General features: G+C 63.3%; 6 protein-coding genes across 6 annotated transcripts; 3 read left to right on the forward strand and 3 right to left on the reverse strand.

Annotated features, from left to right (window-relative positions):
- Positions 1-257: 257 nt before the first annotated feature.
- On the reverse strand, positions 258-623 carry LOC309682153 (feather keratin 3-like; the record flags this gene model as incomplete). The annotated part of the gene is made up of 1 exon (XM_082496177.1): positions 258-623. One exon carries the CDS (start codon positions 621-623, stop codon positions 258-260), a length of 366 nt encoding a protein of 121 aa, XP_082352303.1.
- Positions 624-2,452: 1,829 nt separating this feature from the next.
- LOC309682154 (feather keratin 3-like) lies at positions 2,453-2,818 on the forward strand (the record flags this gene model as incomplete). The annotated part of the gene is made up of 1 exon (XM_082496178.1): positions 2,453-2,818. One exon carries the CDS (start codon positions 2,453-2,455, stop codon positions 2,816-2,818), a length of 366 nt encoding a protein of 121 aa, XP_082352304.1.
- Positions 2,819-5,379: 2,561 nt separating this feature from the next.
- On the reverse strand, positions 5,380-5,745 carry LOC309682155 (feather keratin 3-like; the record flags this gene model as incomplete). The annotated part of the gene is made up of 1 exon (XM_082496179.1): positions 5,380-5,745. The coding sequence occupies one exon, from the start codon at positions 5,743-5,745 to the stop codon at positions 5,380-5,382; it is 366 nt and encodes a 121-aa protein (XP_082352305.1).
- Positions 5,746-7,574: 1,829 nt separating this feature from the next.
- LOC309682157 (feather keratin 3-like) lies at positions 7,575-7,940 on the forward strand (the record flags this gene model as incomplete). Its single annotated transcript, XM_082496181.1, has 1 exon — positions 7,575-7,940. The coding sequence occupies one exon, from the start codon at positions 7,575-7,577 to the stop codon at positions 7,938-7,940; it is 366 nt and encodes a 121-aa protein (XP_082352307.1).
- A 2,561-nt stretch (positions 7,941-10,501) lies between these two features.
- On the reverse strand, positions 10,502-10,867 carry LOC309682158 (feather keratin 3-like; the record flags this gene model as incomplete). The annotated part of the gene is made up of 1 exon (XM_082496182.1): positions 10,502-10,867. The coding sequence occupies one exon, from the start codon at positions 10,865-10,867 to the stop codon at positions 10,502-10,504; it is 366 nt and encodes a 121-aa protein (XP_082352308.1).
- A 1,829-nt stretch (positions 10,868-12,696) lies between these two features.
- LOC309682159 (feather keratin 3-like) lies at positions 12,697-13,062 on the forward strand (the record flags this gene model as incomplete). Its single annotated transcript, XM_082496183.1, has 1 exon — positions 12,697-13,062. One exon carries the CDS (start codon positions 12,697-12,699, stop codon positions 13,060-13,062), a length of 366 nt encoding a protein of 121 aa, XP_082352309.1.
- Positions 13,063-13,935: the final 873 nt, after the last annotated feature.

A 13,935-nucleotide genomic window follows, 5' to 3' on the forward strand; every position in this document is an offset into this window, starting at 1 on the left:
AGTGGAGAGAGACATAGAAGGAAGAGGCAGGCAGGTGTCCCCCCCAGATTCCAGAGAGCTCTTCCTTCAGGCTTCTTCCAGGCGGTGGTCCTTGGAGAGAGCAGCCAGTGCCCTACGGGATGACGATGGAGCTGAACAACTGGGCACGGGCAGGATCACGGCAGAGAGGTGTCATGGAGAGAGGGGGAGGAGGGGAGAAAGGCGAGGAGGTGTGAGGCTGAGGTGTCTCTGGGTGTCTGGGTTCTTCGGGGCTGTGTCTAGCAGGGCCCACAGGTGTCCCAGAGCTTCTTGCTGTAGCGGGGCAGGACGCAAGGGCTGCAGGCGGGAGCAGTGTAGGCTCTGCCAAAGGTGCAGAGGCCCCCCAAGCCCTGCGTGGCCCCGGCCCCGTAGAGGCCCCCCAGCCCCAGGGAGCCCCCAAAGGCGGGTGCTCCGGACGAGCCCACCACGGCTTGCTGGGGGAAGGAGCTGAGGATGGGGCCGGGGAAGGTGACCACCACGGGGGGCGGCTGGATGAAGGCCGTGGAGTCGGGGCACTGGCGCGCGCACAGCTCGTTGCAGCTCTCAGCGATGGGCTGTGGCACGGCGACGCTGGTCTTTGGTGGGCACAGGTCGTAGCAAGACATCTTGGTGTGAGAGAGCTGAGCCTGAAAGACACGGTGGGAAGGAGAGGTGTCAGGAGCGAGGAGGAGCTGCCGCGGCCGAGCAGTGCCCGGTTGTCAGGGCTGCCCTGGAGCTGGAGGGGCCAGAGCCACCGCCTGTCCCGCGCTGCCCACCGCTTGCCCTTTGCCCAGCCAGCCCTACTCAGCGCCCTGCTCTGCGCAGCCCTCGCCTTGCCCTCTCTGCGTGCACAGAGGGCACACAAGGCCTCCCCGAGAGCCCGTGCAGGGCCTGGCTCTGGCTGCCACAGCCACGGGGCTCCTTCCTCCTCGTGCCGCAGCTCAGCCCGCCCTGTCCGGCCAAGGCTGCTGCCAGCACGCCCGCTGCCGCCACAGCTCTCCTGGCCAGGGAGGCCCCACGCCGGCCCCTGCCAGACGAGGCACAGACCCACCGGCACACACCTACCCTTTTCCTGAGCAGAGCGAGGCAGGAGCAGTGGATGCCAGTGCTCGGCGAGGGCAGCCCTTTTATGCGGGGCCGGGGAGGGCGGGGAGGAGCTGGCCACGCTGGGGGCACGTGGCCCGTGGCAGAACAGCCCCTGCCTCCTCCCTGCGTGGCGTGGGGCTGTTTTGCTGACATCGTTTCCTCAGCAGCCCCAACCCGCTCTATCAGCCCCTGCAATTACCCCGCTCGCACGCTTGCCAGCTGCCACCTCATGGGCCAAACGAGCACCGCTCTCTTCATCAGCTCGCTGCGTAAGAGGGCACGCAGCGTGACAAAGGCTGAGTGACAGCACGCGGAATGCCATCGCTCTTGCCCAAGGGCTTGGTCTTGGGGTGGCCCCAAGCTTTCATTGCAGAGCCAGCAGGAAGCCCAGGGTCGTGGCGCTGGCAAAGAAGGCGGCCTTGCAAAGGGCTCCCGCATGCCAGTGTCCGCATGACGTACGTAGGGTTGCTGTTATCTGCAGAGGTTACGAAATGCCAAATCAAAGGCACTCGTCTCGGACACTGCTTGGTCAGCACCGTGCATCACTCACCAGTCCAACGCAGCCGGCCTCCAGGCGCCTGCAGGCGTTGGCCATCGTCCCCTGCAAGCCTGAGGGAGAACCAGCCCTGGTGCTCTTCCTCGAGGTGCATGGTGCAAGGAGCACAGAGCCCACCGGGGCCCATGGGGAACAGGCTCCTGCCAGCCCTTCCCCAGCCCTGACAACCCCTCGCAAGTGTCACGGGACCCCCATGGCTGGCATCTTTCGCTGGGCAGGGGCTGCCCCATGGGTGCTGGGAGCTGTGTCTGGTGGCCCGACAGCAGCAGCCCCCATCTGGGCTGGCCCTGCTGGTGTTGGCGGCTCTCCCCCAGCAGAACTGGGATGCGGGCACGGGGCACAGATGTCACCCCAGCGCCGAGCACAAGGCCAGCAGCCAGGAGCAGCAGGAGCACGGCCCCCTCATGGAGTGGGCACCCGTGGCAGAAAGATGCCTGCTGTCCTTTAGCCCACCGAGCAGGAAGGGGAGGAAAGGCTGGGAAGCGGCATGTGGTGCTGTGGCGAGGGGATGCTGACTCAGGGAGGGGCAGGAGGAGGAGAGCCCCATCTTCCTGGCCAGGAGGGAGTGCCGCCTCTGCACATTGGCCCAGCGCGTGCTGAGCAATGGCAGGGCAGCTATAAAAGCTCTGCCTCTGCCAGGCTCTCCCAACCACTGCTCTGGCCACCTTCTCCTTGGGGAACAGGGTAAGTCTGCCAGCGCTTCTCCCCCTGGGTCCCTCCTCCGGTCCCGGCTCCTCCACCTCGGGCTCTCCCCTCTGACTCTCTCTTGCAATCTCTGCCCTCTTGCAGAGCACCATCCCAGACCGCACCAAGATGTCTTGCTACGACCTGTGCCCACCAAAGACCAGCGTCGCCGTGCCACAGCCCATCGCTGAGAGCTGCAACGAGCTGTGCGCGCGCCAGTGCCCCGACTCCACGGCCTTCATCCAGCCGCCCCCCGTGGTGGTCACCTTCCCCGGCCCCATCCTCAGCTCCTTCCCCCAGCAAGCCGTGGTGGGCTCGTCCGGAGCACCCGCCTTTGGGGGCTCCCTGGGGCTGGGGGGCCTCTACGGGGCCGGGGCCACGCAGGGCTCGGGGGGCCTCTGCACCTTTGGCAGAGCCTACGCTGCTCCCGCCTGCAGCCCTTGCGTCCTGCCCCGCTACAGCAAGAAGCTCTGGGACACCTGTGGGCCCTGCTAGACACAGCCCAGCCCCACGCGCTGCCCCCAGACCCGACGCCAATGCCACCACCACCACCCACGCAGGGCTGAGCTGGCGGGCACGCGGCACTGAGCAGTGCTGAGCAGCCCCAGCCAACGCCGGGGCAGGGGCAGTGCCGCACACCCGTGGCCCTTCCCTGCCCTCTTCTCCTGCCCTCTGCTCTCCTCCCCTGCCCTCTCCTCCCAGCTGGTGCACGGGGCACCACCTGCACCCCAAAGGCTCTGCGGGGCTCATGGGCCGAGTCCTCGGGATGCGGAATGCTGCCTCAAGGGGGCACGTGGAGCCTGAAGCGATGCTGTGGAGAAGAGCCCTCTGCCTGCCCCAGCACGGGGCATGCAGCCTCTCTGGGTCTCGCCCACCGTCTCTCTGACAATCTCTCCTGCCCCTCTGGGCACAATAAAGGTTTCCTGCATGCAAGTCCTGTCTCCCTCCCTCCTTGTTCCAAGTTCAGAATCCCCCGGTGGTTGGGGCCCGTCAGCTGTGGGAGTGGAAACACTGGTCCTGAGACTCCCAGGCCTGGTGCGGGTGGGTGGTTTGAGGAGAGCGAGGGTTCATGCAGAGGATTCTGTTTATTTTGGCTTGGACAGAGTTAATTTTCTTCAGAGTAGCCAATATGGAGCTAAGTTTTCAATTTGTTCTGAAAACGGTGTTGATAATACTGGGACATTTTCAGTATTGCTGAGCAGTGCCTGCACAGAGTCCAGGCCTTTTCTGCCTCTCCCACCACCCCGCCAACGAGTGGGATGGGGATGCACAAGAAGATGAAAGGGAACAAAGCCACGACAGCTGAACCCAGCTGACCAAAGGGATATTCCATACCTTACGATGTCATGCAGAGCAGTAGAAATCTGGGGAAGAAGAAGGAAGGGGGGAGGTGTTGGACGGATGGTGTTTGTCTTCCAAAGCAGCCTTTATGCATGATGGAGATGCCTGGGTGACCTGTCGCTGATGGGAAGTAGCGAATTAATTCCTTGTTTTGTTTTGCCTGTGTGCACGACTTCTGCTTTACTCATCAAACTGTCTTGATCTCCACCCACGAGCTTTCTCCCTTTTACCCCTCTGATTCTCTCCCATGCCACCAGATGTGGAGTGAATGAGCTGCTCTGTGGTGTTTAGTTTCCAGCGGGGTCTAAACTAGGAAAATGGTGAGGGAACAGGTAGCCTGTCTCTTCTGCGGAGAGCTTGAGAAATGTTGCGCTGTTCCTTCTGGCATCGAGGAGGCTCTGAGAGGCTTACCAATGTCCATACGGGCCTGAAGGGAAGGCATGAAGAAGATGGATCCATGCTCATTTTAGGTGAGTCCAGAGCCTGGACGAGAGGCAATGGGCACCAGGTGAAACACAGGAACTCTGCCTCAACATCCCAAAACGCTGTTTTCACTGTGAGGCTGACCGAGCACTGGCCCCGCTTGCCCTGGGAGGTTGTGGAGACCCCGTCCTTGCAGACAGGCAAAAGTGGTGTGGAGGTGGTGCTGGGCAGCTGGCTCTGGGTGGCACTGCTGGAGCTGGAGGCGGCAGAGGGACACGATGGCCTGCAAAGGCTCCTGCCACAGTACTGAGGCTGTGACTGGTGTGATTTTGTGTCTGCGGCAGAGAACAGAGGAGCATGGAGTGTGTTGGTCTGTGCTGGAGATGGGAAAGGGATGTGGAAATGGAAGGGGAAGTGGAAGGGGTAATGAAGGGAAAGTGAAGCAGAAGAGGGAAGGGGTTGAGTTAGGGGGAAGGTGGACAGGAATGGGAAGGGAATGGGAATGGAAAGGTAAAAGAAGAGGAAATGTAAGGAGAAGGTACCTAGGGTGGAAAAGGAAGGAGAAGCGGAAGGAGAAGGAGAGAAGAAGGAGTGAAAAAGGTGAAGGGGACAGGGAAAAAGAAGTGGAAGAGATTTTTTTGTCCCAGAGCCAGAGGAGAGCAGTGGAGTCACAAAGGGGCTTGAAGCCATGGCAGGAATAGCTCCCGGATGGCTCCCAGCCCCTGGGTCAGCCGCGCTCAGGCGCAGGGAGGCTGGAGGTCTGCAAACGCCCCAGGGCTGCATGTCCTGCAGGCACGGGAGCAGCCTGCGGTCAGGCAGCACCCTTGGAGATGAGCTGCAGGAGCGCGAGTGGCCAGAGGTGCCAGGGCTGGGGGCTCTCCCCAAAGGCAGCTGGGTCTGTCTCTGCTGGGGCTGAGAGATGGCCCTGGCCCGGCTGGTGGGGACCACGTGTGGGGCGAGGGAGCCCCACAGCCCACGCTGGCCACAAGAGGACAAACGGAGAGGCAGGTGTGGGATGCAGGTGTGTTTTATTGCAGTGGAGAGAGACATAGAAGGAAGAGGCAGGCAGGTGTCCCCCCCAGATTCCAGAGAGCTCTTCCTTCAGGCTTCTTCCAGGCGGTGGTCCTTGGAGAGAGCAGCCAGTGCCCTACGGGATGACGATGGAGCTGAACAACTGGGCACGGGCAGGATCACGGCAGAGAGGTGTCATGGAGAGAGGGGGAGGAGGGGAGAAAGGCGAGGAGGTGTGAGGCTGAGGTGTCTCTGGGTGTCTGGGTTCTTCGGGGCTGTGTCTAGCAGGGCCCACAGGTGTCCCAGAGCTTCTTGCTGTAGCGGGGCAGGACGCAAGGGCTGCAGGCGGGAGCAGCGTAGGCTCTGCCAAAGGTGCAGAGGCCCCCCGAGCCCTGCGTGGCCCCGGCCCCGTAGAGGCCCCCCAGCCCCAGGGAGCCCCCAAAGGCGGGTGCTCCGGACGAGCCCACCACGGCTTGCTGGGGGAAGGAGCTGAGGATGGGGCCGGGGAAGGTGACCACCACGGGGGGCGGCTGGATGAAGGCCGTGGAGTCGGGGCACTGGCGCGCGCACAGCTCGTTGCAGCTCTCAGCGATGGGCTGTGGCACGGCGACGCTGGTCTTTGGTGGGCACAGGTCGTAGCAAGACATCTTGGTGTGAGAGAGCTGAGCCTGAAAGACACGGTGGGAAGGAGAGGTGTCAGGAGCGAGGAGGAGCTGCCGCGGCCGAGCAGTGCCCGGTTGTCAGGGCTGCCCTGGAGCTGGAGGGGCCAGAGCCACCGCCTGTCCCGCGCTGCCCACCGCTTGCCCTTTGCCCAGCCAGCCCTACTCAGCGCCCTGCTCTGCGCAGCCCTCGCCTTGCCCTCTCTGCGTGCACAGAGGGCACACAAGGCCTCCCCGAGAGCCCGTGCAGGGCCTGGCTCTGGCTGCCACAGCCACGGGGCTCCTTCCTCCTCGTGCCGCAGCTCAGCCCGCCCTGTCCGGCCAAGGCTGCTGCCAGCACGCCCGCTGCCGCCACAGCTCTCCTGGCCAGGGAGGCCCCACGCCGGCCCCTGCCAGACGAGGCACAGACCCACCGGCACACACCTACCCTTTTCCTGAGCAGAGCGAGGCAGGAGCAGTGGATGCCAGTGCTCGGCGAGGGCAGCCCTTTTATGCGGGGCCGGGGAGGGCGGGGAGGAGCTGGCCACGCTGGGGGCACGTGGCCCGTGGCAGAACAGCCCCTGCCTCCTCCCTGCGTGGCGTGGGGCTGTTTTGCTGACATCGTTTCCTCAGCAGCCCCAACCCGCTCTATCAGCCCCTGCAATTACCCCGCTCGCACGCTTGCCAGCTGCCACCTCATGGGCCAAACGAGCACCGCTCTCTTCATCAGCTCGCTGCGTAAGAGGGCACGCAGCGTGACAAAGGCTGAGTGACAGCACGCGGAATGCCATCGCTCTTGCCCAAGGGCTTGGTCTTGGGGTGGCCCCAAGCTTTCATTGCAGAGCCAGCAGGAAGCCCAGGGTCGTGGCGCTGGCAAAGAAGGCGGCCTTGCAAAGGGCTCCCGCATGCCAGTGTCCGCATGACGTACGTAGGGTTGCTGTTATCTGCAGAGGTTACGAAATGCCAAATCAAAGGCACTCGTCTCGGACACTGCTTGGTCAGCACCGTGCATCACTCACCAGTCCAACGCAGCCGGCCTCCAGGCGCCTGCAGGCGTTGGCCATCGTCCCCTGCAAGCCTGGGGGAGAACCAGCCCTGGTGCTCTTCCTCGAGGTGCATGGTGCAAGGAGCACAGAGCCCACCGGGGCCCATGGGGAACAGGCTCCTGCCAGCCCTTCCCCAGCCCTGACAACCCCTCGCAAGTGTCACGGGACCCCCATGGCTGGCATCTTTCGCTGGGCAGGGGCTGCCCCATGGGTGCTGGGAGCTGTGTCTGGTGGCCCGACAGCAGCAGCCCCCATCTGGGCTGGCCCTGCTGGTGTTGGCGGCTCTCCCCCAGCAGAACTGGGATGCGGGCACGGGGCACAGATGTCACCCCAGCGCCGAGCACAAGGCCAGCAGCCAGGAGCAGCAGGAGCACGGCCCCCTCATGGAGTGGGCACCCGTGGCAGAAAGATGCCTGCTGTCCTTTAGCCCACCGAGCAGGAAGGGGAGGAAAGGCTGGGAAGCGGCATGTGGTGCTGTGGCGAGGGGATGCTGACTCAGGGAGGGGCAGGAGGAGGAGAGCCCCATCTTCCTGGCCAGGAGGGAGTGCCGCCTCTGCACATTGGCCCAGCGCGTGCTGAGCAATGGCAGGGCAGCTATAAAAGCTCTGCCTCTGCCAGGCTCTCCCAACCACTGCTCTGGCCACCTTCTCCTTGGGGAACAGGGTAAGTCTGCCAGCGCTTCTCCCCCTGGGTCCCTCCTCCGGTCCCGGCTCCTCCACCTCGGGCTCTCCCCTCTGACTCTCTCTTGCAATCTCTGCCCTCTTGCAGAGCACCATCCCAGACCGCACCAAGATGTCTTGCTACGACCTGTGCCCACCAAAGACCAGCGTCGCCGTGCCACAGCCCATCGCTGAGAGCTGCAACGAGCTGTGCGCGCGCCAGTGCCCCGACTCCACGGCCTTCATCCAGCCGCCCCCCGTGGTGGTCACCTTCCCCGGCCCCATCCTCAGCTCCTTCCCCCAGCAAGCCGTGGTGGGCTCGTCCGGAGCACCCGCCTTTGGGGGCTCCCTGGGGCTGGGGGGCCTCTACGGGGCCGGGGCCACGCAGGGCTCGGGGGGCCTCTGCACCTTTGGCAGAGCCTACGCTGCTCCCGCCTGCAGCCCTTGCGTCCTGCCCCGCTACAGCAAGAAGCTCTGGGACACCTGTGGGCCCTGCTAGACACAGCCCAGCCCCACGCGCTGCCCCCAGACCCGACGCCAATGCCACCACCACCACCCACGCAGGGCTGAGCTGGCGGGCACGCGGCACTGAGCAGTGCTGAGCAGCCCCAGCCAACGCCGGGGCAGGGGCAGTGCCGCACACCCGTGGCCCTTCCCTGCCCTCTTCTCCTGCCCTCTGCTCTCCTCCCCTGCCCTCTCCTCCCAGCTGGTGCACGGGGCACCACCTGCACCCCAAAGGCTCTGCGGGGCTCATGGGCCGAGTCCTCGGGATGCGGAATGCTGCCTCAAGGGGGCACGTGGAGCCTGAAGCGATGCTGTGGAGAAGAGCCCTCTGCCTGCCCCAGCACGGGGCATGCAGCCTCTCTGGGTCTCGCCCACCGTCTCTCTGACAATCTCTCCTGCCCCTCTGGGCACAATAAAGGTTTCCTGCATGCAAGTCCTGTCTCCCTCCCTCCTTGTTCCAAGTTCAGAATCCCCCGGTGGTTGGGGCCCGTCAGCTGTGGGAGTGGAAACACTGGTCCTGAGACTCCCAGGCCTGGTGCGGGTGGGTGGTTTGAGGAGAGCGAGGGTTCATGCAGAGGATTCTGTTTATTTTGGCTTGGACAGAGTTAATTTTCTTCAGAGTAGCCAATATGGAGCTAAGTTTTCAATTTGTTCTGAAAACGGTGTTGATAATACTGGGACATTTTCAGTATTGCTGAGCAGTGCCTGCACAGAGTCCAGGCCTTTTCTGCCTCTCCCACCACCCCGCCAACGAGTGGGATGGGGATGCACAAGAAGATGAAAGGGAACAAAGCCACGACAGCTGAACCCAGCTGACCAAAGGGATATTCCATACCTTACGATGTCATGCAGAGCAGTAGAAATCTGGGGAAGAAGAAGGAAGGGGGGAGGTGTTGGACGGATGGTGTTTGTCTTCCAAAGCAGCCTTTATGCATGATGGAGATGCCTGGGTGACCTGTCGCTGATGGGAAGTAGCGAATTAATTCCTTGTTTTGTTTTGCCTGTGTGCACGACTTCTGCTTTACTCATCAAACTGTCTTGATCTCCACCCACGAGCTTTCTCCCTTTTACCCCTCTGATTCTCTCCCATGCCACCAGATGTGGAGTGAATGAGCTGCTCTGTGGTGTTTAGTTTCCAGCGGGGTCTAAACTAGGAAAATGGTGAGGGAACAGGTAGCCTGTCTCTTCTGCGGAGAGCTTGAGAAATGTTGCGCTGTTCCTTCTGGCATCGAGGAGGCTCTGAGAGGCTTACCAATGTCCATACGGGCCTGAAGGGAAGGCATGAAGAAGATGGATCCATGCTCATTTTAGGTGAGTCCAGAGCCTGGACGAGAGGCAATGGGCACCAGGTGAAACACAGGAACTCTGCCTCAACATCCCAAAACGCTGTTTTCACTGTGAGGCTGACCGAGCACTGGCCCCGCTTGCCCTGGGAGGTTGTGGAGACCCCGTCCTTGCAGACAGGCAAAAGTGGTGTGGAGGTGGTGCTGGGCAGCTGGCTCTGGGTGGCACTGCTGGAGCTGGAGGCGGCAGAGGGACACGATGGCCTGCAAAGGCTCCTGCCACAGTACTGAGGCTGTGACTGGTGTGATTTTGTGTCTGCGGCAGAGAACAGAGGAGCATGGAGTGTGTTGGTCTGTGCTGGAGATGGGAAAGGGATGTGGAAATGGAAGGGGAAGTGGAAGGGGTAATGAAGGGAAAGTGAAGCAGAAGAGGGAAGGGGTTGAGTTAGGGGGAAGGTGGACAGGAATGGGAAGGGAATGGGAATGGAAAGGTAAAAGAAGAGGAAATGTAAGGAGAAGGTACCTAGGGTGGAAAAGGAAGGAGAAGCGGAAGGAGAAGGAGAGAAGAAGGAGTGAAAAAGGTGAAGGGGACAGGGAAAAAGAAGTGGAAGAGATTTTTTTGTCCCAGAGCCAGAGGAGAGCAGTGGAGTCACAAAGGGGCTTGAAGCCATGGCAGGAATAGCTCCCGGATGGCTCCCAGCCCCTGGGTCAGCCGCGCTCAGGCGCAGGGAGGCTGGAGGTCTGCAAACGCCCCAGGGCTGCATGTCCTGCAGGCACGGGAGCAGCCTGCGGTCAGGCAGCACCCTTGGAGATGAGCTGCAGGAGCGCGAGTGGCCAGAGGTGCCAGGGCTGGGGGCTCTCCCCAAAGGCAGCTGGGTCTGTCTCTGCTGGGGCTGAGAGATGGCCCTGGCCCGGCTGGTGGGGACCACGTGTGGGGCGAGGGAGCCCCACAGCCCACGCTGGCCACAAGAGGACAAACGGAGAGGCAGGTGTGGGATGCAGGTGTGTTTTATTGCAGTGGAGAGAGACATAGAAGGAAGAGGCAGGCAGGTGTCCCCCCCAGATTCCAGAGAGCTCTTCCTTCAGGCTTCTTCCAGGCGGTGGTCCTTGGAGAGAGCAGCCAGTGCCCTACGGGATGACGATGGAGCTGAACAACTGGGCACGGGCAGGATCACGGCAGAGAGGTGTCATGGAGAGAGGGGGAGGAGGGGAGAAAGGCGAGGAGGTGTGAGGCTGAGGTGTCTCTGGGTGTCTGGGTTCTTCGGGGCTGTGTCTAGCAGGGCCCACAGGTGTCCCAGAGCTTCTTGCTGTAGCGGGGCAGGACGCAAGGGCTGCAGGCGGGAGCAGCGTAGGCTCTGCCAAAGGTGCAGAGGCCCCCCGAGCCCTGCGTGGCCCCGGCCCCGTAGAGGCCCCCCAGCCCCAGGGAGCCCCCAAAGGCGGGTGCTCCGGACGAGCCCACCACGGCTTGCTGGGGGAAGGAGCTGAGGATGGGGCCGGGGAAGGTGACCACCACGGGGGGCGGCTGGATGAAGGCCGTGGAGTCGGGGCACTGGCGCGCGCACAGCTCGTTGCAGCTCTCAGCGATGGGCTGTGGCACGGCGACGCTGGTCTTTGGTGGGCACAGGTCGTAGCAAGACATCTTGGTGTGAGAGAGCTGAGCCTGAAAGACACGGTGGGAAGGAGAGGTGTCAGGAGCGAGGAGGAGCTGCCGCGGCCGAGCAGTGCCCGGTTGTCAGGGCTGCCCTGGAGCTGGAGGGGCCAGAGCCACCGCCTGTCCCGCGCTGCCCACCGCTTGCCCTTTGCCCAGCCAGCCCTACTCAGCGCCCTGCTCTGCGCAGCCCTCGCCTTGCCCTCTCTGCGTGCACAGAGGGCACACAAGGCCTCCCCGAGAGCCCGTGCAGGGCCTGGCTCTGGCTGCCACAGCCACGGGGCTCCTTCCTCCTCGTGCCGCAGCTCAGCCCGCCCTGTCCGGCCAAGGCTGCTGCCAGCACGCCCGCTGCCGCCACAGCTCTCCTGGCCAGGGAGGCCCCACGCCGGCCCCTGCCAGACGAGGCACAGACCCACCGGCACACACCTACCCTTTTCCTGAGCAGAGCGAGGCAGGAGCAGTGGATGCCAGTGCTCGGCGAGGGCAGCCCTTTTATGCGGGGCCGGGGAGGGCGGGGAGGAGCTGGCCACGCTGGGGGCACGTGGCCCGTGGCAGAACAGCCCCTGCCTCCTCCCTGCGTGGCGTGGGGCTGTTTTGCTGACATCGTTTCCTCAGCAGCCCCAACCCGCTCTATCAGCCCCTGCAATTACCCCGCTCGCACGCTTGCCAGCTGCCACCTCATGGGCCAAACGAGCACCGCTCTCTTCATCAGCTCGCTGCGTAAGAGGGCACGCAGCGTGACAAAGGCTGAGTGACAGCACGCGGAATGCCATCGCTCTTGCCCAAGGGCTTGGTCTTGGGGTGGCCCCAAGCTTTCATTGCAGAGCCAGCAGGAAGCCCAGGGTCGTGGCGCTGGCAAAGAAGGCGGCCTTGCAAAGGGCTCCCGCATGCCAGTGTCCGCATGACGTACGTAGGGTTGCTGTTATCTGCAGAGGTTACGAAATGCCAAATCAAAGGCACTCGTCTCGGACACTGCTTGGTCAGCACCGTGCATCACTCACCAGTCCAACGCAGCCGGCCTCCAGGCGCCTGCAGGCGTTGGCCATCGTCCCCTGCAAGCCTGGGGGAGAACCAGCCCTGGTGCTCTTCCTCGAGGTGCATGGTGCAAGGAGCACAGAGCCCACCGGGGCCCATGGGGAACAGGCTCCTGCCAGCCCTTCCCCAGCCCTGACAACCCCTCGCAAGTGTCACGGGACCCCCATGGCTGGCATCTTTCGCTGGGCAGGGGCTGCCCCATGGGTGCTGGGAGCTGTGTCTGGTGGCCCGACAGCAGCAGCCCCCATCTGGGCTGGCCCTGCTGGTGTTGGCGGCTCTCCCCCAGCAGAACTGGGATGCGGGCACGGGGCACAGATGTCACCCCAGCGCCGAGCACAAGGCCGGCAGCCAGGAGCAGCAGGAGCACGGCCCCCTCATGGAGTGGGCACCCGTGGCAGAAAGATGCCTGCTGTCCTTTAGCCCACCGAGCAGGAAGGGGAGGAAAGGCTGGGAAGCGGCATGTGGTGCTGTGGCGAGGGGATGCTGACTCAGGGAGGGGCAGGAGGAGGAGAGCCCCATCTTCCTGGCCAGGAGGGAGTGCCGCCTCTGCACATTGGCCCAGCGCGTGCTGAGCAATGGCAGGGCAGCTATAAAAGCTCTGCCTCTGCCAGGCTCTCCCAACCACTGCTCTGGCCACCTTCTCCTTGGGGAACAGGGTAAGTCTGCCAGCGCTTCTCCCCCTGGGTCCCTCCTCCGGTCCCGGCTCCTCCACCTCGGGCTCTCCCCTCTGACTCTCTCTTGCAATCTCTGCCCTCTTGCAGAGCACCATCCCAGACCGCACCAAGATGTCTTGCTACGACCTGTGCCCACCAAAGACCAGCGTCGCCGTGCCACAGCCCATCGCTGAGAGCTGCAACGAGCTGTGCGCGCGCCAGTGCCCCGACTCCACGGCCTTCATCCAGCCGCCCCCCGTGGTGGTCACCTTCCCCGGCCCCATCCTCAGCTCCTTCCCCCAGCAAGCCGTGGTGGGCTCGTCCGGAGCACCCGCCTTTGGGGGCTCCCTGGGGCTGGGGGGCCTCTACGGGGCCGGGGCCACGCAGGGCTCGGGGGGCCTCTGCACCTTTGGCAGAGCCTACGCTGCTCCCGCCTGCAGCCCTTGCGTCCTGCCCCGCTACAGCAAGAAGCTCTGGGACACCTGTGGGCCCTGCTAGACACAGCCCAGCCCCACGCGCTGCCCCCAGACCCGACGCCAATGCCACCACCACCACCCACGCAGGGCTGAGCTGGCGGGCACGCGGCACTGAGCAGTGCTGAGCAGCCCCAGCCAACGCCGGGGCAGGGGCAGTGCCGCACACCCGTGGCCCTTCCCTGCCCTCTTCTCCTGCCCTCTGCTCTCCTCCCCTGCCCTCTCCTCCCAGCTGGTGCACGGGGCACCACCTGCACCCCAAAGGCTCTGCGGGGCTCATGGGCCGAGTCCTCGGGATGCGGAATGCTGCCTCAAGGGGGCACGTGGAGCCTGAAGCGATGCTGTGGAGAAGAGCCCTCTGCCTGCCCCAGCACGGGGCATGCAGCCTCTCTGGGTCTCGCCCACCGTCTCTCTGACAATCTCTCCTGCCCCTCTGGGCACAATAAAGGTTTCCTGCATGCAAGTCCTGTCTCCCTCCCTCCTTGTTCCAAGTTCAGAATCCCCCGGTGGTTGGGGCCCGTCAGCTGTGGGAGTGGAAACACTGGTCCTGAGACTCCCAGGCCTGGTGCGGGTGGGTGGTTTGAGGAGAGCGAGGGTTCATGCAGAGGATTCTGTTTATTTTGGCTTGGACAGAGTTAATTTTCTTCAGAGTAGCCAATATGGAGCTAAGTTTTCAATTTGTTCTGAAAACGGTGTTGATAATACTGGGACATTTTCAGTATTGCTGAGCAGTGCCTGCACAGAGTCCAGGCCTTTTCTGCCTCTCCCACCACCCCGCCAACGAGTGGGATGGGGATGCACAAGAAGATGAAAGGGAACAAAGCCACGACAGCTGAACCCAGCTGACCAAAGGGATATTCCATACCTTACGATGTCATGCAGAGCAGTAGAAATCTGG

This window comes from Vanellus vanellus, assembly GCF_965231255.1.
Source record: "Vanellus vanellus genome assembly, chromosome: 27".
NCBI classification, from domain to species: Eukaryota; Metazoa; Chordata; class Aves; order Charadriiformes; family Charadriidae; genus Vanellus; species Vanellus vanellus.